Raw genomic sequence first — 23,612 nt, 5'->3', positions numbered from 1 at the left:
CTCAAGACTACACCAAGAATTTAAAAATACTAAGAAACTATATGTCAAAACCATAAAAAAATATAAGTTGGAATCCTGGAAAAATTTGGGGAAAACTGCTGGTAACGAGGATCCATGAGGTTTGGTCTGCAAAATCTGCAGAAACAAAATAAATCCAGGAGATATTCTTAATATTGTTATAACAAATACTGAAGACTCTTTAAACTGGACCAATACTGTCAATAAAATACTAGATAGGCTCTTCCCGCAGGACGATCCAACCCTTGACTCCCCTCTGCAGGCTAAATCAGAAATTTAAATGAATCGTATTTCAACCCCACTTCAACGTTTCCTTTCTCATTGGATGAATTAAGATCTGCAGTTAATTCAATGAAAAAGGACAAATGTCCTGGACTAGATCTACTAGAATGTACTTTTCTTAAACGCTTCTATGAGCTACTACCGAATCACACACTTTGCCTCTTTAACAAATGCTCAGAATTTAGTACCTTTCCTGTTATCTGGAAGTCAGCTTTATTGAAAATTTTATCAAAACCAGGAAAACCTCAACAAGACCGAAAATCTTACAGGCCAATTGCCTTGCTTTCCCACTTAGGAAAACTACTTGAACGTTTAATCAGTCTTAGAATTAATTCACTGCTTGCGGAGGTCTACTTAAATTCATCCCTTTGATATGGCTTTACACCAGGCCGGGACTGTGAAGATGCATTGTTTCAAATGAAAAGCTCATAGATGAATCCACATTTAAATAAAGTGTGATTCACTACCAGTGCGACAAATTTGCAGGAGGTGTAGGGGGCACAAAGCCGAATCGGAATCACATAGCATTGCAGGGTCTGAAATGCCTTCGTCATGCGGTAGAGGACGTTGAATGGGAGGTCGCTGAACAGCGATCCCGCTTGAAGTCAGCATTTGCGACCGTTTCTGTTAAAGAAACCAAGTGGCAAAAGTCCTTCGGAGTGGATAATCCGCAGGCTCCAATGACTGGACGCGTTGCAGATGGTATGAACTCATTTGGCTTGTTGACAGTATCCTCCATACAGTGGATTGGGAAATACCCAATCGTTGGCCTATCACTCGAGTACTCGTACTCGGATTGCCTTCTGCAAGACGTAGAATTGGTACCTCTCGATTCATGGTACCTCTCGTGAAACAACCAGTCTCACGTAACCTTCTGTGCACACGTGCGAAAATCGTATGATGAGGAGCACGCCTGTGCGGGAAACGTTCCTGGTACAAGCGCAGTGCGGCGCGCCCGTTACAGTCCGCAGCTCCTTACGCGAGGTGCATATCGGCCAGTTCAACGTTTGAATACTCGTCCATCCTACTGTCTTGGGAACCGGTTCGCAAATGCTGACTTCCAGCGGGATCGCTGTTCACGCGACCTCCCGTTCAACGTCCTCTATCGCATGACGAAGGCATTTCGGACCCTGCAATGCTATGTGATTCCGATTCGTCTTTGTGCCCTCTACACCTCCTGCAAGTTTGTCGCACTAGTAGTGAATCACCCTGTATACTCTAATTTTATTTATAGACTTCGAAGGTGCTTTCGATACACTATGGTGAGGGAGTGTCCTTCGTTGTATTAGAGTTGCAAATTGCCCTCAGTTATTATAGCTTCTCATAAATGACTGTTTTAGTACTCGCTCTGTCTTAATGCAAACTAAACACCAGTCTATATCCAGACATGTTACTCGTGGCTGCCCCCAAGGATCTATTCTTGGACCCCTGGTGTGGAACTTAGTCCTAAATGATTGGCTTCTCCTGAATGATGACCTGACTAATATAAATACAATAGCTTACGCCGATAACTTATCCATTCTTGTCCACGGAAATTCCAGAAGGGATCTAGAAACTTCTGCAAATAATATTCTCTCCAGACTATCCGACTGGGCCACTCAAAACAAGCTCACCGTTTCAGTGACAAAAACAAAAATGATCATCTTTAAGGGAAGACTAAATTATGGTAGGCCTCTAGTAATAAAATATCAAGGAAATTCACTTCCTCTAGTCTCCACCCACAAACACCTTGGTGTTCTCCTAGATGACTATACAAAGATCTTTTCTCTTGGCACTGCTTTACCGGATCAATGGAGAAGGTGTTGAAGTGTTCAATGGTGTTACATGGGAACATTCCTTTTAGGGAGTCCAAGTTTGATAGCTTCATCCTAAGTGGATGATGGCTTCTATTTCTTCCTCTTTTCAGTGCAACGATATCTCCTATTGATGGGGCATCAATATGGCGAGTTAGCAGCTTGGTAAGCGTTGACAGTTTTTTTTTTGAGGACAATGAGCTTCCAGGAGGTCATGCCTAGGTTGACTAGGAGAATGGATTTCGAAATGGTGAAGGGGTTCCCTCCCAGACGGTTCAGCCACCGCAGAATCCAATACTCCATTGATATAAATTTATTACATCGAGAGGTAGATGCAGAGGATCAGATTTCTGAGGCATTTAGTGGTATGGGTGTGAGACATCTATTAATGTATTGTCCAATCAGTCTGGTGTTGTGACAGCCTGAGAGCTCCTGGCCGATAGCCCAGAAAGCAGCATAGGTCTTCTTCTTTGCCTTTAGGAAGTGTTCCTTGAAATTTAAGTTTTCATCCCACGTTAGTCCCAGGTCGGTATGAGATGAGACTTTGGGGACTGACTCACCAATAAGCGTAACTCGAATGTTAGTTACTCACCGATAAGTGTAACTCGAAGCGTAACTCTCATGGGGCAAGCCCCGTCCTAGCTTTTTTTTTCCCAGTGATCAGCATTCTCCTTGTCCATGACTGGTGTCCTGCGGGTTTCAAATCTCTGTCCGATCAGGCGGTGTTTCTCGTCCGTCACTATGCTGGTTACTGTGGATAGCTGTTAGTGTTTTTCTCCCAGCGAATAGGTCCTGTGCAAACCCGGGAGAGCACCCTGTATTCTTCCTCAGTGTCTAGGAAGTGGGACTTCCGTCCCCTCGGGAGATATCTGATCTTTGTTATGAGTACAGTATCCCTCTGAGGTCCTTGTATTGTGGGCATTCATAGACTATGTGACTCCAACATTCGCTCTCCCCACATGTGCAGCTGTGGTTCTTGTGAGACCGAATCCAAAAGCCTCTCGTTATAGGAACCATGTCCTGTTAATAGCGTTGTCATGTGGTGCCCTGGGATGTACCAGGCCAGTTGCTTCGGGTATATTTTCCGGAGGTCTGGTGGAAATTTTTTAGTTACTTCGCCCTTGGTGATCTCCGCCCACTTTTTCTGCCAAAGATTTAGAAGATGGGTCTGCAGCTTGACTTTCTCATTCTTTAAGCTGTTCACCATTTCAGTTGTGTAGTCTTGGTGGGTGGCAGCCACTCCCCTGGACAGCAGAAATAGCAGCCCCACCCGGACAACCTCCAGACCTAAGGGGGAGAACTCCGGCAAGTACCTGCAATGCTGGGTTTCTTACTGTGTTGCAAGCACGCGTTGTTTGTTAGTAGTTTGGCCCTTTGGGTAATTTCCAGTGTTCTTTTGTTCACCGCCAGTGCCACTTTTGGATACCACACTGCTATTGCATAAGTGATTGCTGGAAGGAAAGTTGTTTTATAGTAAATTGACAGGGTTCTTTTTTTGAATCCCCAATCTTTCTTTGTGATCCTGGCTAACAGCCTAGAGTATCTCCTGATTTTCTTCTGTATGTATTTCAAATGCAGTTGGAACAACATTTTTATTATATTATTATAATATTAGGGTTACCCATAAATGATTGCATTAGTCTGTATTCGTGCCTGTAAATTGCGTGTGTTCTCTGGTCTTTTTTCCTGTTTTGCTGGAAGGAAAAACCCCAGTTTCTGGGGGAAAGAACCTTGCTATCTACGCCTGAGACCAACTAACTCAGCCATGGGGTGAAAAAAGCGCACTAATCTTCCTCGCGTCATCGACGGGATTCGAACCCGGGCCTTTTCCACCAGGTGTGGGGAGGACGGTGACGTTACCACTGTGCCACACGCGCAGACATTTGGAACAACAAGTTGTTATCTAGGATTACACCTAGGTACTTCAGCTGGCTCGCAAACTTGATGGTGACATTTAAAATTTTGATTTGCAGGGGTCGCCGTAGTTGTAGAGTCTCTTTGAGCAAAATTGATGAAGTCTTTTCAGGTGATATTCTTTGCTAATTTTTGGAAGCCCATTGTTGTAGCTGCTGCAACGCCCGGTTTGCCAGTATCTCTAGCTGGGCCCTGGAGTTTGTCTCCATCTTCAATGTGAGGTTATTTGCGAACGCATGCGTCTCCACAGGTCTCAGGTCCATCACCAGGAATTCTTCAAGGACCATGTTCCACAGGAGCGGCCCCAAAACAGACCCCTGTGGGCATTCTCTGTGCACTTCTCTCGTGATTTTCTGATATTGCACATTTATCTCCACTCTTCTTTGGGATAAATAGCTCTCAATGTCTTTGTACAAGTTAATCCCTCAAACAGCACTCTGCTCCACTCCCAAGTTTCTTGCTCTTCCATCGAGGTTACATTTTAAAGATCGGTTCCTCCCTTATCAGAAGCTCCATCTAGCTCAGTCCTTGGACGCCGACCTGTGCAAAATCGTCGATGACAAAAAGTACAGACGGCGCATCCTGGATCTGCACGTGTGTTCCACAACCATCAACTGATGTGAGATCGCTCCGGCTCGGCAAGAATTTCAGGGAAACTTGAATTCAAGAAAACTGTCATGTGTTATTTTAATTTATTTTATTATTTTAATCTGATGTATTATTGTTATTATATTTTATTTTTAACTAAATTCAATCTGCTGTATGCTATTTATCTATCTTATTTTGTATTTATTACATTTCCGGCGAGATCATATCTCTTCCGCTTGTTAACTCCTGGCTTAGTGCCGTGAAGGGTTTGTAAAGGTAAAAAAAAAAAAAAAAAATATTATTTTAGGGTTACCCGTAATTAAATACATTAACCCGTATTTGTGTCTGTAAATTGCGTATGTTCTATGGTTGATTTGCCTGTTTTGCTGGACGCAAAAACCCCAGTTACTGGGGAGAAAAACCTTGCTATCTACGCCTGAGACCAACTAACTCAGCCACGGAGTGAAAAAAGTTTGTAAAGGTAGGGTACCTGCGTGTACCTAGAAAACTAACAATAAAGATCATATTTATTTTTTTATTAAGTGGCACCTGGGCCTCCCTTAACCTCGCCAGGACGCTCGGCCACCAAAGAGAGTCAAACGCTCCAACAAAGTCAACAGTGATGAGCAGCAAGTATTTTCGTCTGCCATCCTGCACTATGTTGAAAGAATTCCCCAGTGCGTCCACAGTTGAGGTCCCTGGTCTGAAGCCATACTGGTTTGGGGCTTGGAGGCCTGCGGTTTCGTAAAGTTTTATAATTCTTGCATGGAGTAATCTTTCGAATAATTTACTTGCCACTGGGAGCAGTGCGATCGGTCGATAAGCCTTCGGTTTTCTGGTTTTTTTGTAGGATTTTTTAGTACTGTATTAATTTTATATTGGCTATTTTTCATGTCATTGGGAAAAGCCCAGCTTCTAGGCATCTGTTGTATAATGCGAGGAGTAGTTGCTGCCCAAATTTCTGAGTTTCTTTGAGTATTTCTGGCTCGATCAGATCAAGGCCTGGGCATTTTCTATTTTTTATTTGACGAGCAGCCACGTAAGTTCATCCAAGATGAAGGAGGATGCTCAGTCTCCTGGTTGTTGTAGCTATCGTTGCTTTCACAGATCTGTCGCTGTGCTGGTAAGATTGACATATCTGGGTTTTGAAAGTTTGAGTCCAGTATGTTATTCATTTCCCAAGTGGTAGTAAGATTTCCCTGCCGGGTTCTGGTGGTAGCAATCACCCCCCCCCGGGCAGCTTCTAGATTACTTTGTAGACTACGCCCCAGTGATCAGTCTTTCATGTTGTAGATACTAGGAGTTCCCAAAAGTACCTTTTACTTTTCTTGATGACATCAATGTATCTGTTTCTGAATTGTCTATATCTCTGCAGAGGGCTTCAATCTCATTTGCTGGCTACGTTCTTCGGGCCCTTTGGAAGTCTTTCATTTATTTCATAATTTGCCGCCGGAGCGTGGAAATCTTCCGGGTCCACCAAGGGACCGCTCCCATTTGGGGATGTAATTTGCTGATGGTTTGATTGCTAACGTCTATCACCAGTTCCGTAGTTGCCTTCTGCAAGTCATTCGGGTTGTTTGTTCCGTGGATCTAGGGACAGTGATTTGTTGCCAATTGTTGTTGTTAGGAGCTCTTTATATTGTGGCCAATCTACCTTGGCAACTGCATATCACTGGCTTGTTTGTTTTATTGTTATTGCTCTCGTCAATGTTCTTGCTATTTTACAGGTAGTGACTCGATGGTCCGAAGTGGTCAAGCGTCCTTCACCCTCCAGTCAGCCACTTGTCTCGCCAGGTTCCTAGTTCCTAGAGCAATGTTGATGTTGGCCTCGCAAAGGGTGTTACAAAATGTTGGTAGCTAGTACAGCTGATTCAGTGCCTCTAGCTGTGTTCCTATCAGGTAGTTTTCAAGTTGCTGCCCGTTTTCTGTTCTTCTGTCGATTGTAGCGCTATACCACAGTGGGGAGCGACAATTTACATCTGCTCCTATGATTATTTTTTCATTCGGCAGAGTGTTTTGGAGGTGGCGCAGGTAGTTGATTGTGGTCATTATTTTCTGTGCCGGCTAGCTGTAGAGGGCCACAACGTAGAGAGAGACCAATGCTGTAATGATCTAAGCACATATTTACGTTTCTGATTAGAATCGCTGCCCATGGGATGTCCTCCTTCGTGTGGATTACCTTATATTGCAATGGATACCCCGCTACTCGCTTTGCATGAACATATGGCTCCTGCAGTATGATTACGTCAATATTTTCTTCATCCGCCCTGACGCGGATTTTGTCTGCCACGGTTTTAGCTCGCTGTGCGTTAGTCTGAATTCTTTTTATAATTTTTTTTAGTATAAGCTTTAGGTCTTCTCCCCATAATTGATGCAATTTTTGTATGTGCTCTAGGCTCTAACATAGGTTGAGCATTTAGGAGCCCTGATTGAGTGCGCATATTCCAGTTTCATTGACTTGCAGTTTGCACAGGTAGCTTCCTTATCTTTATGTGCACAGTCTTTATAATCATGTCCTTTCTCTGTGCAGTGTCCGCATGTTGGGACCGTTTGGGAACAGACGTGGGTAGAGTGGCCGAATTTGAAGCATCTAGCATTTAGGAACTGCCACTCGCTCCCGAAAGCGGTAGATGCCCCACTCTATATATACCCTTGTCCTGCCCTTTAAGACTTGCCACGCCTCCGGGCTTAGTTCCACGCTCCAGCTATTGTTTACTCCTCCCCTCACCTTTATATATAATTTTGGAGTTATTACGTCTTGTGGTTCCTTGTCTGGTATTTCCTTTTGTAGATTTCTGTGGTATAGTTCTTCCACAAACTGTGCGGCTGTGACTTCAGGATTGACATCATAGATTATGATTGACGGTCCCTTCCTTTTAGGCGGATGAGCCGTTAGACCGAGGACGTCAATCTGATAGCCGTCTATGAGGGCTTAAGGTGTACGGTAAATGCCCTAGAAAAAAGTAATATGAGGGGCCCATTAAGCTCAAGGACAGAGTTCACTCCTGTGCATCAGGCAAAACAGAGGCAATCTCCAAGGGAGAATGCGCTGGTCCAAAAGGAACTAGTTATTTTTGGTGACTCTATTGTCAGGGAGATGGGGAATATGCTACGTAAGAAGGATAGGTGGAACAGGACTAGTGTATGTCGTGCCAGAGGCAAAAGTTAGTTAAGTTGTAGAGCAGATATCATCTTTTAAGGGAACAAAAAGGTGAAGTTGTTGTAAATGTTGGAACCAATGACATTAAGAGTAAGAAATCTGAAATTTACTGAAAAAAAGTTGTGAGTTAGGGTTGAATGTGAAAGTGTTTGCAATTCTGCCCAGAAACGATGGCAGGGAGTATACGATGAGCGCCTCATCGACCACTTCGGCCCTGGACAGATTGTGCAAGGCTCAAGGGGTAGAATTTTTTTCAGCCTCGTCTGTGCTTGTTAACAGGTGAGACTGCTTCGACCGAGATGGGGTACACTTAAATAGAAAGGGTGCAAGAACATTTGCTGATGCTATAGAGGCAGTGTTAGGTGGGTCGGAAAACTGCTAGCTTGGGGAATACACAGAATAAAAGGTTAACAGTGACCACAGGCAGAGGCAAAATTTTTGCACTGCTTCTATTAGAATGAGCAGCAGCCTGGAAAGCAAGGTAATGGAGATTTCCAGGACTGCTGGGAGTCATAGTGGAACAAGTAAATACATGGACTATGTTAGGGTAACTAAGGGTAGAAACAGGTGCATCTTTACTTGCATGTACACCAATCCTAGGAGTACAGTTAATAAATTTAATGAGCTTGAAGTGCTAATCAAGACATCAAAGGCAGATATTGTTGGGATATCAGAGACATAATTGGAATTTATGAGTACAATGTGAACAGAAAGGATAGACAGGAATGGAGGACGGGTTATGCTGTTAGTTAAGAAACACATAAAATCTAAGAAGTGCATCCAATTGATGTTGGTGGGCAATGCATTGTCGAGTCTGTTTGGTGTGGAACAAGCAAGGGGAAAGGAAAAACGAGAATAGTTGTGTATTATATAGGCCTAATGAACCTGATGTAGGCCTAATGAACCTGATGAGTATAATGAGCAATTGTGCAGAGAAATAGAGTGGGCCAGTAAATCAGAATGTCTTTTAATGGGCGATTTGAACTTTCCAGATATCGACTGGAAATTGTGGGTTGCTCACTCGCAAACCAGCAAAACTTGTGTGGATTTATTGGATGACTGTTTTCTTCAACAGCACGTTCGAGAGGCAATCAGAGAGAGTAATAATCTTGATCTGATTATCAGCAGTGATTATTCATGCATTAAGAATTTGCAAATTAATGAACCACTGGGTGACAGTGATCACAATGTACTGATATGGGAATTACTTAATATCAGTACTTGATGTAACTACCATCAAGGCTAAAGGGAAGGGCTTTTGCTTTCGTAAAGGTGAGTACAGAGGTCTCAGACAGTTTTTAAATTCTCTACAGTGGGATCAACTAATGATATTACCAACGTTGAATTCTAAATGGTCACGAACTTAATTTTGGAGGCTAATAGGCTTTTCATTCCAAGTTAAGAAATACTGTTCAAGGTTTAGGCCTAAATGGATTTCACATGAATTAATAAGGCTCGTGGCAGAGAAGAAAAATGTATGGATGCATATAAAGTATCAGGTGACACAGAAGCCCATGGCAGGTATAAACTAGTCTGTAATCAAGTCACAAAGGAGGTTAGGCAGGCGAAGGCAGATTACGAGAAATCTTTGGTAAAGGATGCTAAGAAAAACCGCAAAGAGTCTTTACTTATGTAAACTCTAGAAGTAAAGGAATGAATCAGATTGGACCACTTAACATAGATGGGTTGACTATTGATGATCATGTCCAGGTACCTGATAAACTGAATGAGTATTTTGCATCTACATTCACACATGATGAGTTATTCAATGAGGGGAGTGCCAGAAGTTTATCAAACGCTAACAGGGAGCTAAGTGGTTTTGTAATAACTGAGAGCAAAGTGGAGGAGAAATTGTTGAAGTTAAACATAAGGAAGGCACCTGGGGTGGACGGGATCTTTCGAGTTATATTAAAGGAGGCAGCAAAGGAAGTAAGCAAACCCTTAACCATAGTTATGAGAGCTTCCTTGACTCTGGGGAGGTCCCTATGGACTGGAGGTGTGCAAATGTATCACCAATTCACAAAGGGGGTTCAAAACGTCACATAACTAATTATAGACCTGTTAGTTTAACTTGTGTTCCGGGAAAAATAATGGAGTCACTAGTTAAAAAAAGCATTGCAGGATCATCTAGACAAGACTGCAGTAATAGTTAAGACACAGCATGGGTTTGTTAAAGGGAGGTCTTGTCTGACCAATTTGATTAGTTACTATGATGTGGTCACAAAGGAACTGGATGCAAAAAGTAATTTTGATATCATATACTTGGATTTCAGGAAAGCCTTTGATACTGTTGCACATGGAAGACTGCTGCACAAATTGGAGAGGTATGGCATTAAGGGTAAGTTGCTACATTGTATAAAGGGATGGTTGAGTGGGAGACGACAGGGTGTGGTAATCAATGGACACTGCTCTTCCTGGACAAATGTTATTAGTGGAGTTCGCGAGGGTTTGGGCCCCTTTGTTTTTATATTTATCAATGATATTGATGAAGGTATATCAGGTTTCATGTCCAAGTTTGGTGATGATACAAAGGTTGACAGGGTTGTTAACAACAGTAAAGACAGTATGCTACTCCAACTGGATCTAGATATGTTGGGAAAACGGCTGAGAAGTGGCAACTGAAATTTAACATTGACAAATGCAAAGTACTTGCATATGGGTAGCTATAACCGAAGAGAAACGTGCCTACTGTGTGGTACAACACTCAGGGAAGTGGAAAGTGAAAAATACCTGGTGGTAATAGTGCAGTCAAATATGAAGTTCGCTGAGCAGTGCAGACGGGCTGCCAGGGCAGGTCATGGAGTCTTGTCAATGATATATAGGAATTTTGCTAGCAGGGAAAGGAGGTGATTATCCTGTTTTACAAGGCAATGGTCAGACCACACCTCGAGTAATGTGTATACGTCTGGAGGCCTCATTTTAGGAAGGATGTAGAGTTGCTAGAACGAGTACAATGAAGGGCGACAAGATTGGTGTGGGGAACAAAGGGATGCTCTTACCAAGAAAGGCTTAATTTCTGCAAATTGCAACGCCTGGAGAGTAGGCACCTGCAAGGTGATCTGATGGAGGTATAAGGCTTTGAATAAGTTGTATAAGGCTTTGAATGAGTTCAGCAAGCTGAATGCTGATGGGATTCTTCCTCCAGCTCAGAATAAGAACCTGAGGGGGGCACAGTTTCAAATTGCGGAAAGATAGTTGTAGAACAGATGTGCGGAAATTTGCCTTTAGCCAGCGAGTCTTTGATTGGTGGAACAGACCATCGTCTTTTGTTGTGAAAGCTAATAGCCTAAATAAATTTAAGGCTGAGTTGGACAGGCATTGAGAACGAATGGAGGGGTGAAATAGGAGCGTTTTTTTTTTTTTTTTTGGTTGATGCTGCATTATCTTGCTTTCTTGCATCGTATGCCTCTACTAATGTTAATGCTAATGCTAATCTTGGGATTTTCCTTGATATTCTGTATTTCTTGTCAAGTCTCTGTTTCTATCATTAGTCCTACATCTCTCATCTTTCATATTCCTTTTATTCTTGTAAGCTTAAAGTCTTCCCTCATGTTGCCCATTATTTTTGTTTTCAGGTTTTCACTTGACGTTTGGTGTGAGTAATAATGTTTTCTTCTTCTTGTGCCTCTCTTTGGTCGGTTGAATTTCATTTGCTCTTGGGATTCTCCGCGCTTCCGAGTATCTCGGGGCGTGCTCTGGCGTTTGTTTTCCCCCAGCATTCTTTGTAGGCTTGTAGCCTTGTGGTAGTCTTTTGGGTTTCTAGGTATGCATCATGGAGAACTGTCTCCATTTTATGGAACACTGTGAACATTTGCGATCTCAGGCCTGTGGATACCCTGTCGGGATTTTCCTTAAAGATATTTTATAAGGTCGTTTTCAGTATGAGGGTTTGTGCGTAAACTGATCCCTCCGGAAATGTGTGGTCCAGTGTTGTTTTTCGTCGTTTGCGTCTCTTTGCAATGCTGTTGGTTCAGATTGCTCCCTTGTTTCGGTCTGCGAGTGAGTCTCCCTTTCTGATTTGGGGACCACTTGTTTCCCATTTTTTCTCTTGTTTAAGGCGGTCCCCAGAGCGGGCTTTCTCCATCTCGTCTGGTTGGTCTACGATGACCGGTTTATCGCTTTGGATTTGCGTCTGGGAGTCCTTGGTTTTATCGGGTTCCCTTCCATTGTTGCGTATTCCGAATAATGGGGAGAGTTTGGATAATCGGAAATATTTTAGAATACTCTGGTAGATCTTTTAAAACGATGGCAATTGAAACCCACCACGAGTCCGTAGCTGTATCCGTTGTTGTACAGTTTGTCTTAATAGATTTGGGCTGTCCCCCACTTCACTTTGGGGGGGAGGGAAGCCGGATTTAAAAATTCCCCTAGGAGTGTAGAATTACTTCTCTAGGGGGTTTCTGGGAACGGCGAATTGATTGGTGACTTCCAAAAAGCTGTGCGATACTTAAGGAAAAAGTCGGATATCTCCAATATCAGTTTATGTTGGAGGGGGAAATCATGTTATACATATTTCTCTTATAACTTTCGATCGGGATACAATTAGTTGAAGCCCTGTAGGTGTTCGGCGTACACTCGTTGAGGGAACCCTCCCAGTCAAGGTGTCAGGTAGAAACGCGGCCGCTGCGTTATATCGGCAGCCTCTCTATAGCTCTGTTGTCAGCCACATGGTAACCATGCCGTCTGGCAACAAAGGATACAGATAATAACACATCAACCCGACGAAATTCCCAAGTAAAAGGCAAAAATTTACTGAGTATTTTTCATATATATTCGTACATGAGGAATTGTTTAGGGAAGTGAATGCAAGAAATTTATCAAACAGTGTGCTAAATGATTTTGTAATAACTAAGGGGAAAGTGGATGATAAGTCGTTGAAGTTACTGATACGAAAGGCATCTAGGGTGAATGGGATCTATCCAATTGTATTGATGCAGAAAAGGAAGTAACTAAACCCTTAGCCATAATTATGAGAGCATCCTTGGATTCAGGGGAGATCCCCACGGACTGGAGATGTGTTAATGCATCCCCAATTCACAAACGGGGACAAAGAGCGACATGAAAATTACAGATCTGTTAGTTTAATTTCTGTTCCAAGGAAAATAATGGAGTTACTGGTAAAAGAAGTAATGCAGAAACGTTTAGACAGAAGTACAGTTATACTTCAGTCACAGCATGGGTTTGTTAAGGAGAAATCTTCTTTGGCCGATATGATTGGTTATTAAGATGTCGTCACGAAAGAACTGTTTGCAAAAATTAATTTTGATATCATACACTTTGATTACAGTAAAGCTTTTGATATTGTTGCACATAAAAAATCTGCTGCACAAATTGGAGCAATATGGTATTAAGGACAGTTGCTGCTATGGATAAAGAGATCTTCGAGTGGAATAAGACAGAGAGTAGTTATCAGTGGGCACTGCTATTCGTGGATTAATGTTATTAGTGGAGTTCCAGAGGGTCGAGTGCTGGGCCCATTGTTGTTCTCAGTTTTTATCAATGATATTGATGAAGGCATATGAGGATTAATGTCCAAGTTTGCAGACAATACAAAGGTTCGAAGGGTGGTTAATGACGGTATGCGACTGCGATAAATTCTGGAAAAGTCAGATAGATGGACCGAGAAATGGTAATTGAAATTAATATTGATAAATGCAAAGCACTCGATATGGGTAACAATAATCCCAGAGTAATGTACCAACTGTATTGTACAACACTCAGGTTAATTTTGCAGGCAGATATAATGTTCTAAGAGCAAATCAGAAAGGCTGCAGTACAGGCTGCTGATGGGACTCTTCCTATTGCTCAGACTGTGCACATGAAGGAGCATAAATTCAAATTGAGAAAAGACGATTGCAGAATAGATATGTGGAACTTTACCTTTAGCCAGTGGGTGGTTGATTACTGGAAAAAACTTCCATAGGTTGTTATGGTTACTGATAGCTTAAATAAATCCAAGGAAGAGCTAGACAAACTGTTGGAGAGAATGGACGGGAAATGGCTTTCTTGGCTGATGCTGTATAAGCTTCTTCTTGCATACTAATGCTACTGCTAATTATATACATAATTAGTGACTTTCCCCAGGTTTCTGCTCGCTTATGTACCATGTCCCTGACTGAAATGTCTGGCGACCGTTTCATAAAATAGTATTAGTATTCGCCATATAGCGCAAGGAAGCCACAGGCTCTTTCTGCACGAAAAAAAAAAAAAAAAACATGTAGATAACAAAATTATATGCTTCTCTACTCACACAGGTAACTATCGAGTTGACGTTGAACTTATTCAAACTGTCAGCCTCGACTACCTGCGACGGTAACTTGTTCCAGCAATCAGCGACTCGCTGGCTAAAAGTAAACGTCCTACAATCTAAACTAAACCTCAACCTACAATTTAATTTAATCCCTGTAATTCGAATTTATGACCATCAGTTGTAAAATTCTTTATGACAGCGAAAATTCCACCTTCGTTCGTTTTACTGATTCCCCTCAGAGTCTTATAAACCTCAATCGAATCACCTCTGAGGTGCATGGTTGCATGATCTGTAACCCGCTGCAATCGGAGTCTTTCCTGATACGGTCGTTCTTCTGCCGATCTCACCATTCTAGTTGCCCGTCTTTGGATCGTTTCAAGAAGCTCAATGTCTTTTTTCAGATGAGGCCTTTCTACTTGAACTCATTGTTCCAATAAATTTGCAAAAGGCACATTGCAGAGGAAGAGCTCTTGCCTGGCAATTCTTGTAAATGTGCCTTGCCTCTTTTCTCGATGTGTCCACAGAAAAGAGATTTACTTTTAAAAAACTCTCATATTAAGATCAACTGATCTGTTGATGTGTAATATGTTCATAAATTGTACGTTCTCTGGTCGATTTGCTTGTTTTGATGTAAGAAAAACGTGAGTTTCCAGGAGTGGGGGGGAGAACTTGCTGTCCAATCCTGAGACTGAAAGACTCAGCCGCGGAGAGAAAACAGCCTTCAAAAGTTCTCGTCATTGACGGGATTCGAACCCAGGCATTTTCTACCTAGTGTGGGGAGGAGAGTGCTTATAACTATTATGCCACCACGCACAGTCTAAATAGCAAGAAAAGGTGGTGCCATGTAAATTGTGAGTAATTCATTGATAAGTTCCAGCGAATAGTAAATCCTATTCATAAACAGCAGCAGATTGTTCCTTAGCTCCATTGTTAACCTTTACGCTCTAATGCGCTGGTTGGGCTAATGGCCTTCCCTAGAACTAAATTTATCGATTGCTGATATCTTTGAGTGGCTTGCGGGGATTCGTAAGTTTTCGTAACGATAGTCGTAAAATTGACTGCTTTGAATAATGGATTTCCGGATTCAGGAGGTTCGAACAGCACTGCACATTATCTTTCTGCATAGAAACATACCGGTAGAGGGATATTTTTGAGGAATTTTTGATATCTTTCAACGAGAAAGATATCCCTCTACCGTTCAAAATTGAAGGCTTCGTATTGCATGTGCGTAAGTAAACAGATTGTGAGTTTATTATTTCTGTGAAGAAATCTTATTCGAAATGCCTACGTTACAGAGAGTTGTGTAAGTATAAAAAAGTTATAACGGAGAGTTGTGTAGGTATGGCAAAATTATAACGGAGAGTTATTTAATTGTAGAAAAATTAAATTCAGTATACGACAATTCTTTAAGTAGATGGAACAGCGAGAATAAGAAAATGAATTTTTTTTTCTCAGTGGAAAACTAAATTCTGTGCTCCCCTTTCCCTTAACTAAATAGTTAGATGTATAGTAACTGGGTTAAAATACTAACGACTACCCTCAAAATATCAATTCTTTGATGCAAAGGTTAAAGGTTCTGGGATGATCAAAATTCATGTTGGTATAATCCTATTTACTAGTAACAGAAGAAATTCGGTGGTGAAACTACTACACTGCCAAATTCCACACCGGCAGGAGGTCCAATGATTTCGTATGATTTGAGATCACATAGGGGCCTTCGGCAATCTGGTTAATGAATTAATAACGTACAGTGAACTATTTTTCACTAATCGCAGTTGCACTATGAAAATTTAATTCTGTTTGGTTGCAATGCATGGCAATTTCTACAGTTTATGTTGGATTTTAATGTTAAGAATATACGTAGTGTTCAGACAACCAGTAAATACACATGTAATTTAATTCACTTATTAATTATTATAATGAATTCATTAAGTAATTAACGAACGTACCTAGTCTCCAGGCAACCCAGTAACTATAAATATAACTGTTTAATTAATGAATTTATTACGAACTTGATTTTCATCAGTTGCACAACAAAATTTGGCTGAACTGTAGAATTTTCTTTCTTTTTTTTTTGTGAACTCCCCAAACACGAGAGGTATTAGAACTTATAGTACCAACCATGCATGGGTTGGAAGTTGAAAGAAGATATTTGTTGACATTAGACTTCATCTTCTGTAGAATGTAATTTTCAGGAAATACGTATGAAGGAAGGCTGTTCCAGAAAATGGCAATTGCATGGCAATTGAAACGAGGAAGATGAAAAGTTGATTCTGTGAGTTTGAAGTTGGACAGTAAATGGATATTGACTGGTGGCAGCACATGTCCAAACTGTTTTGAAAGAGAGCAGGAATTATAGAAGCCAATTCAGAAGAACAGTACCCATGGAAGTATCTGTAGAAAAGGCATGCAGCAGAAACAGACTATCTATGAGACAGAGAGTGGAGAGACTGTTAGAGATTAGTCATTAATTAATGTAAATGCCCTCTTCTGAATGGAATCTAGAAGCCTAAGAGAAGTTTTGGGGGCACTGCCCCAGATGTGGGAACAATATTCCATGGACGGGCAGATTTGCAATTTGTACAGAGTGACCAGCTGTTTGGAAGCAAAGTAATGCTGAGAGCAAAAGAGAAAACCAAGTATTTTAGATGCAGAGGAAGCAATATTTGTAACATGCTTGTGCCAAGAGAGAGATTAGAAGTCAGAGTAATCCCCAAAAGAGATATCACCTTGTCTAGGAATCGGAGTGTCACCAAAGATAAGCTTAGGAGCAGAAGAATCCTTTTTGCCAGATATAAGACAGGACTGAGTTTTAGAAGGATTGAAATCAACTAAGTTGTCTTTGCCCCACTGGAGAATAACTTGGAGATCAGCATTTAAGGAATTGGTAGTGGATATTCGACAAGTTGAAGCTGATTGAGCAAGGCGAGGTTTCTCAAACTGGAAAGTGGGATGCAATGTGCTATTATCAGCAAAACTATGGATAGGATTTCCAGTCAATCGAAGAAGGTCATTAATATACAAGAGGAAAAGAGTGGGGGTTAAGAACTGAACCTTGGGGGACACCAACATTAGTGGAGAAGTTAGAAGGCAGAGAGCCATCTATCATCACTCTCAGTGAGTGGTCAGAGAGAAAGCTGGATAACCAATTACAAAAAACAGTTTGCAAACCATAAGATGGAAGCTTGTTTAGGAGACCTTTATGCCAAGCATGATCGAAAGCCTTTGAGATGTCAAGAGCAACTGCTTGTGTTTCGCAAGCAGTTGCTCTTGATCTCATCCGAACTTTTCCATTGAATTTGTCCATGAATGGGTAACATAAGCCAGAGAATTACCAGTGGATCAACACTGATGGAATCCATACTGGCAATTGTTGATCAGATGGAAGGTTTCTAGATAGTTTGAGTTGCTGTTAATTGATTTCTCCATTACTTTAGAAAGAGTAGAAGTAATTGCAATGGGACGATAATTGGATGGGAGTGATTTGTCACCCTTTTTAGGAACTGGCTGGATATGAGCAAATTTCCAAGAAGAAGGAAAAACACCTTTGGAATAAGAAGGTGAAAAAGAATAAGGTACCCCTCATGTTACACTATGAGACGAACAGAAGGTTGGGTGAAGGATGTGAACTGAGAAAAAATTGTTATTGGAAGGAAAAAAAAAAACATGAGGGATCATCCTTTTAATTGACTTTCATTTCTATTTAGGTAAAAAAGTTAGGTTTTTATGCGACTTCAAGAGAGAGATTCAAGCAAAAACTAGTGGTCGTTGGCCACGGCCTGGGGGTACAGTGTCTGCAGTATTACCCAAAAATTTAATTCCAGTTCGTAGCAGTATACAGTAGTTTCGACTGGAAGTTTACAACTTCGGCTTGTTATGAAAAAGGCCTGATGCAGTGAAAATGTGCAATGCTACCATTTGTTGTTTAACATATCCTCTATTTGTGATGCGACACAACAAGAATTGCAGTTTACTTTGGTTTTAATGAATGTAGATACTGTTAAGACATCCCAAGTAACACTTTGGAATGAAAGTAAAAAGAATGTGAAGTAGAAAAACTAGTGTGTGTACGATAATTTATACTTGTAGATGTTGAACCAATTCTAACAGACCCAACATACACAATGAAAATTAAAAAGATGTGTAGTGTAACAGACCATGTTGCACCACCACCGCCACCACCCTCTTTACACATAAAGGCATCTTTCTCTCATTGCTGACATACTTGCATTATGCATTATTTCTCGCTTAGCTCATTATATATATATATATATTACTTCTCTAATAGTTACATGCCATATTCATATGTACACACACCTCACTAGTTTTTCTACCCTTTAATTTTAGTAAATCTGGGTATTTGTTCTAAGAGTTATGCATGTTATAAAACAGTCCTTAACAACCATTGTAACTTGCAGTAAAGGAATTTGTAGCTCTCGACCATTGCCAATATGGATATCACATAGTGAGAAGTTTGTGAACAGAACCAGAGGGAAAAGTATTATTCTTGTATGTTTTCTTTTGCAAGGTTCTGTAGGCATATAATTAATATTGTAATCTTTTATAAATTTTATGTAATACATATATTGCTATAGCAGCTAGAAATAGTATGGTGTTGGTGTTATTAGTATTGCTGTTATACTAGCATATTACATAGCATTATTTTGGTAGTAGTATTGTGTTCAGGTTTGATGCTATAGGAACACTTCAATTTTTTTTTTTTTTTTTTTTTAATGAAATTGAGCATTGGACTGTGGCAGCAAAGCACATGACCCACAGCAATGAAGACATCTTGGCTCGAGGGAGTGGGTGCTGAAAATGGTTCCCCTACAAATCAAGGCACTTATTGCATGCACAATGTGTGATATGTATATAACTGGAACTGCCACAGGAGATGTCTTTGTGTGTGTGTGCGCGCGCGCATGCACGTGCTAGGTGCAGAAAGAGAGTGAGGAATTTAGAAATTGAAATTTGCCGTTTGGTTGAAGGAAAGGATTATTGCCCATAAAGAAATTAGAGGAGAGTCATCAAGCACTATCGACTGTAACATTAGAGCCTACTCTTGTGAATCTTGTTGCAGGAACATAATGCACTGGTCCCACAAGAGGTAGTTATTGTTGGTAATGCCATTGTTAGGGAAGCAGGTTATACAGTCCATTCTGGTTATTTGGGACACATCGGGACTAGTGCATTTTGGCCCGATTAAGTGGCTGCCCCAATCCGAAGTTTCACATAAATAGTTAAAAATACAATGTACTCCCCCTTTACAATTGGTTCACTGTACAATCAAATCACGTTACGATGAACTCAACATAGTAAAGTACCGTTCGCTATATGATGTGCAGTAAGCGCTGGTCATTGTGATCACGTTTGTGAATTGAATTTTAATTCTATTAAACAGCGATACTAATTAGCGAAAATAGGAATATTATCCACAGGCTATAAAAGCAAAGATATATTAAGCACAAATTTACCCTTTATTACCTTACCAATTAAAAAATTAAATGATACGTGAAAATCGGAAGAATATACGTGATAATCAGAATAATTAATACGTACTGTAATATGTACATACGAACTAGTTAAAATTTCTGTTCACTGACATTTGTGGGTGGGGGTTAAAATTTAAAACCGTAAAAAGATAAGCAATCAATAACAAAGAACACGGCACACATAAATTGCAAGTAACATGGTGAGAACGGAGTAACGAGTTACAAAGCTTTAAAAATAGGAATGAAGAGAAGACCTGAAAATTAATTTTTTTATATGATTGAAGATTTCATGGAAGTGTAAACACATTTCACCATAATAACCCGCAGAATTCCAGCTGTCGCTATTATCGCAAATTCAGTAAGATCGAGTTTACTGTCCATTTATGATAGATTTCACTAACAGCAAAGCCCAATAAACAGGTGACTGCTAATTGTTTTTATTGTTTTATGGTTGTGACCTCCAGAATTTCGATCAAACCATGTGGTACCGTTGGAGACAATCGTAGGGTAATCTCCAGTGCTGCAGTCTCCTGCCCTGATTAAACGGCATGCTGTCCCAATTAAATGAAGTAAACCCTGGCTATTTTCTCGATTGGTTTCTGTTTTTTAAGATTTGACCCAAATAAATGGCTGCCCCAATTAACCGGTTGCTCAAATAACCGGAATCCACTGTATTTTGTGTGATAAGAATAAGTAGAATAGGACTAGGGTATGTCTGCCAAGGGCAAAAGTTGGTGATAATAAAGGAGAACAATTGTCTTTTACTCAAAACATAATATGGTTGTGCATGTTGGTACTGACAATGTTAATCATAAGCATTCTGAGCCTACACTTAACAAGTATGAGGTAATATTGAGGGTGCCTCCGTAGCCAGGTGGGAAGGAGCAGCAGTGCGTAGCACATGCTTCTTGATTAGACCGGGGTTCGAGCCCGTCACCACCAAATACGGAGGATGCGGAAAGGTCAGGGAATGACCACCGCATATCCCAGAGCAATATGGCCTTAGTTGCTAATGCTCCTAAAAAACCAAAATAACAACAACAATTTTGTAATATTGAGAAAAATCTGAAAGTGTCTGGAATTTTGCCAATACATAATAGGAGGAAGTTTGTAATGAGAACTTTATCAATCAGTTTTACCCTGCAGAAAGAGTCAGAGTTTGTTAACAGGCTGGACTGTTTTTACAGGGATGGGATTAAATACATTTAAATAGAAGGGTTAACCTTTAAAGACTATGAGAATAAGAAGTTGGAGAAGTTTGACTTCTGGGAGGGTTTATTGGTGGAACATTCTTCTCTTCTCTGAGCAGTGCAGATGGGCTGGCAGAGCAGGTCATGGAGTTTTGTCAATGATATACAGCCACTCCCTGATTAACGTAAGGGGTGCATTCTGCGGAATGCTACATAAGTTGGAATTTTCCTTATGCTTGTGCAACACTCGCAACTGTGATCACTGAATTGATTGCATCAAAAAAGGAATGTTCGACAAACGTGGGAATAGAATTAATTATTGTATTTGTTCAATTTTTTATCTCATGCGCAAGAAATAGTACAAAAACATCAGTAAGTTTTACATCTCGAACATTGATGCCAGAATCGGTCTTCAGCAGATAAGTACACCACTGTGAAGATTTAGAAGGGGTCGGCCGCTCATCCTTACGAAAGAACATATTAAAGGATGACTGGACAGTGACTTTCTTTACATCGTAGATTTCTTTGTAGCAAGCAAGCATATCATTCATCCCTCAACTTTTAAGAATTGTTCACTGTCAGGATCCATCTCAAACCTCGCCATTGCCGATGCAATTTCACGAAATACCATTGCCATCTCTCTCTGGTGATGAAGTGTCTTGGCTCCTCATTTAGTTCACCTTGATCTTCGTCAGCATTTTCATCTTTCACCATCGCTGCCTGCAAGTCAATAAGTTCTTTGTTAGATAATTCCTTCTCTTCCTCTAACTCCTCCACGCCTTTGACAACAATCTCCAACTGAAGTAGCTCTGCAACCTTTACAATCTTATCTGTAACCTCTTCATATGATTCATCTTTTTCAAACCCTTCGAAGCCTTTTACGTGCACAAATTTTAACAAATTTAAACAAATTTTAGTAATTTCCACCCAGGCCTTATTAATGTTTAAGATGGCTTGGTAAATATTGTAAGATTTCCAAAAGTCTCTTAACGTAACATTTTTCACCACATCTACTGCAGACAATGCCTGAGCAAATGTGCGTAAATAGTATGCTTTTAAATTCGAAATAACACCCTGATCCATAGGTTGGATGAGTGAAGTAGTGTTTGATGGTAGAAATATGACTCTCGCGTTCGAATTGAAATCTAGATGCGTAGGAGTCCAGGAGCATTATCTAAAAGAAGCAAAATCTTGAAAGGAACGTCATTGTCTTTACAATATCTCGCTGCTTCAACAGTGAATAGTGCACATATAAAAGAACATGTCAAAGAATCAATGCACTCAAGATCAACAGTGATCACAAAACAGTGTTCAGGTGCTGTATCGAAGATTGAACAGCTATTAATAATACGGATGAAAAATCAGAGGAAGAATCCCATCGGTATTGAGCATGCTCAAACCATTCAAGATTTTATACACCTCTTGAATGGTTTCAGCATGCTCAATGCCGATGGGATTCTTCCTCTTGCTCAGAATAATCACCTGAGAGGGCATAAATTCAAATTGAGGAAAGACAGATGTAGGATAGATGTGTGGAAATTTGCCTTTAGCCAGTTGATTGGTGGAACAGACTTCCATCCCTTGTTGTGAAAGTTGATAGCCTGAATAAATTTAAGGCTCAGCTGAACAAGTATTTTGAAGGAACGGAGGGGTGAAATGGGAGTGGATTTTTTTGGCTGATGCTGCATAAGCTTGCTTTCTTGCATCATATGCCTCTACTAATGCTAATATTTTTCAACCTCGGAAATGAAGCAGCATTTAAACCAATCCTCAAAGAGAGATATTGTTATCCATGCTCTCTGGTTCAATCGGAAATGCACAGGTAGGTTGGCTTTTTGATGCCCTTAAATGCACAAGGATTTCCAGGATGGCACACAAGCAGTGGTATTAATCTGTAATTTCCCACTGCATTAGCTCGAAGCAAGAGCGTGGCCCTATCTTCTGAAGCCTTGAAACCTGGCATTGTCTTTTCCTCTTTGGCAATGTATATTCGATCTGGCATTTTTTTCCAATACAGAGCAGCCTCGTCTACATTAAAAATTAAAAATTTGCTTCGTTGAATAGCCACCTTCATCAATAATTTTTTCCAACACATCACAAAATTTCTCTGCAGCTGTAGAATCGGCAGTGGCGACTTCACAGCATACTTTAATGTTTTGGAAACCAGCGCGATGCTTGAACCTATTAAACTACCTGTTGCTTGCCACGAACTTGGCTTGGGGTTTGCCATACTTATCCTTAATATCTTCATAAATACTTGCTTTTGCTTGAATGGCCATTGGACTCAGGGGCACTTGCTTCTGAATCTGATTTTCCATCCGTATTATTAATAGCTGTTCCATCTTCGATACAGCACCTGAACACTGTTTTGTGATCACTGTTGATCTTAAGTGTGTTGATCCTTTGACATGTTCTTTTATACGTGCACTATTCACTGTTGAAGCAGCGAGACCTAATTCCCTTGCAATAGATAAATTTTGCCCTGCTTTGTACTTCTTAATCATTTTAATCTTCATTTCTAAATCATTTTAATCTTCATTTCTAAATCAATTTTGTTTCATTTCCTGGCAATTCCAGCACTTGCACTTTCCATTGGTCCCTTTCCCTTCATCATTGTATGTAATAAGTAAACAGGAATGAAGAGAGGTTTCTGAAAATTTGTTTTTTATATGATTGAAGATTTCAGTGAAGGGGAACACATTTCACCATAATATCATAACGTAAAAACACAGAATTCCAGTTATTGGGATTATTGCCAATGCAATAAGATTGAGTTTACTACCTGTTTATAATAGATTGCAATAACAGAAGTCCAATAAACTGGAAAGTGCAAATTGTTTTTGTCGTGACCTCGAGAAATGTTTTAGAAAAATATCACAAAGGCATTCAAAATTAATTGTTATGATGATAATGATGAGAGTAGTG

The 23,612-nt window shown here is 40.5% G+C and overlaps 1 protein-coding gene across 1 annotated transcript in view; it reads left to right on the top strand.

Annotated features, from left to right (window-relative positions):
• Window positions 1-15,207: 15,207 nt before the first annotated feature.
• Window positions 15,208-23,612, top strand: part of Non3 (Ribosome production factor 2-like protein Non3) — a 155,071-nt gene continuing 146,666 nt past the window's right edge. Inside the window, exon 1 of the mRNA XM_090390187.1 lies at window positions 15,208-15,308. Coding sequence (XP_090246313.1) covers window positions 15,286-15,308 — 23 coding nt within the window. The 5' untranslated portion in view covers window positions 15,208-15,285. The remainder of the gene's footprint in view (window positions 15,309-23,612) is intronic.

The sequence above is a fragment of the Mastigoproctus giganteus genome, chromosome 1 (assembly GCF_048544385.1).
Source record: "Mastigoproctus giganteus isolate SK-2022 chromosome 1, ASM4854438v1, whole genome shotgun sequence".
Classification (NCBI taxonomy): domain Eukaryota; kingdom Metazoa; phylum Arthropoda; class Arachnida; order Uropygi; family Thelyphonidae; genus Mastigoproctus; species Mastigoproctus giganteus.
Note: the sequence above shows the minus strand (reverse complement) of the source record. Positions and strands in the feature narration are given on the sequence as shown.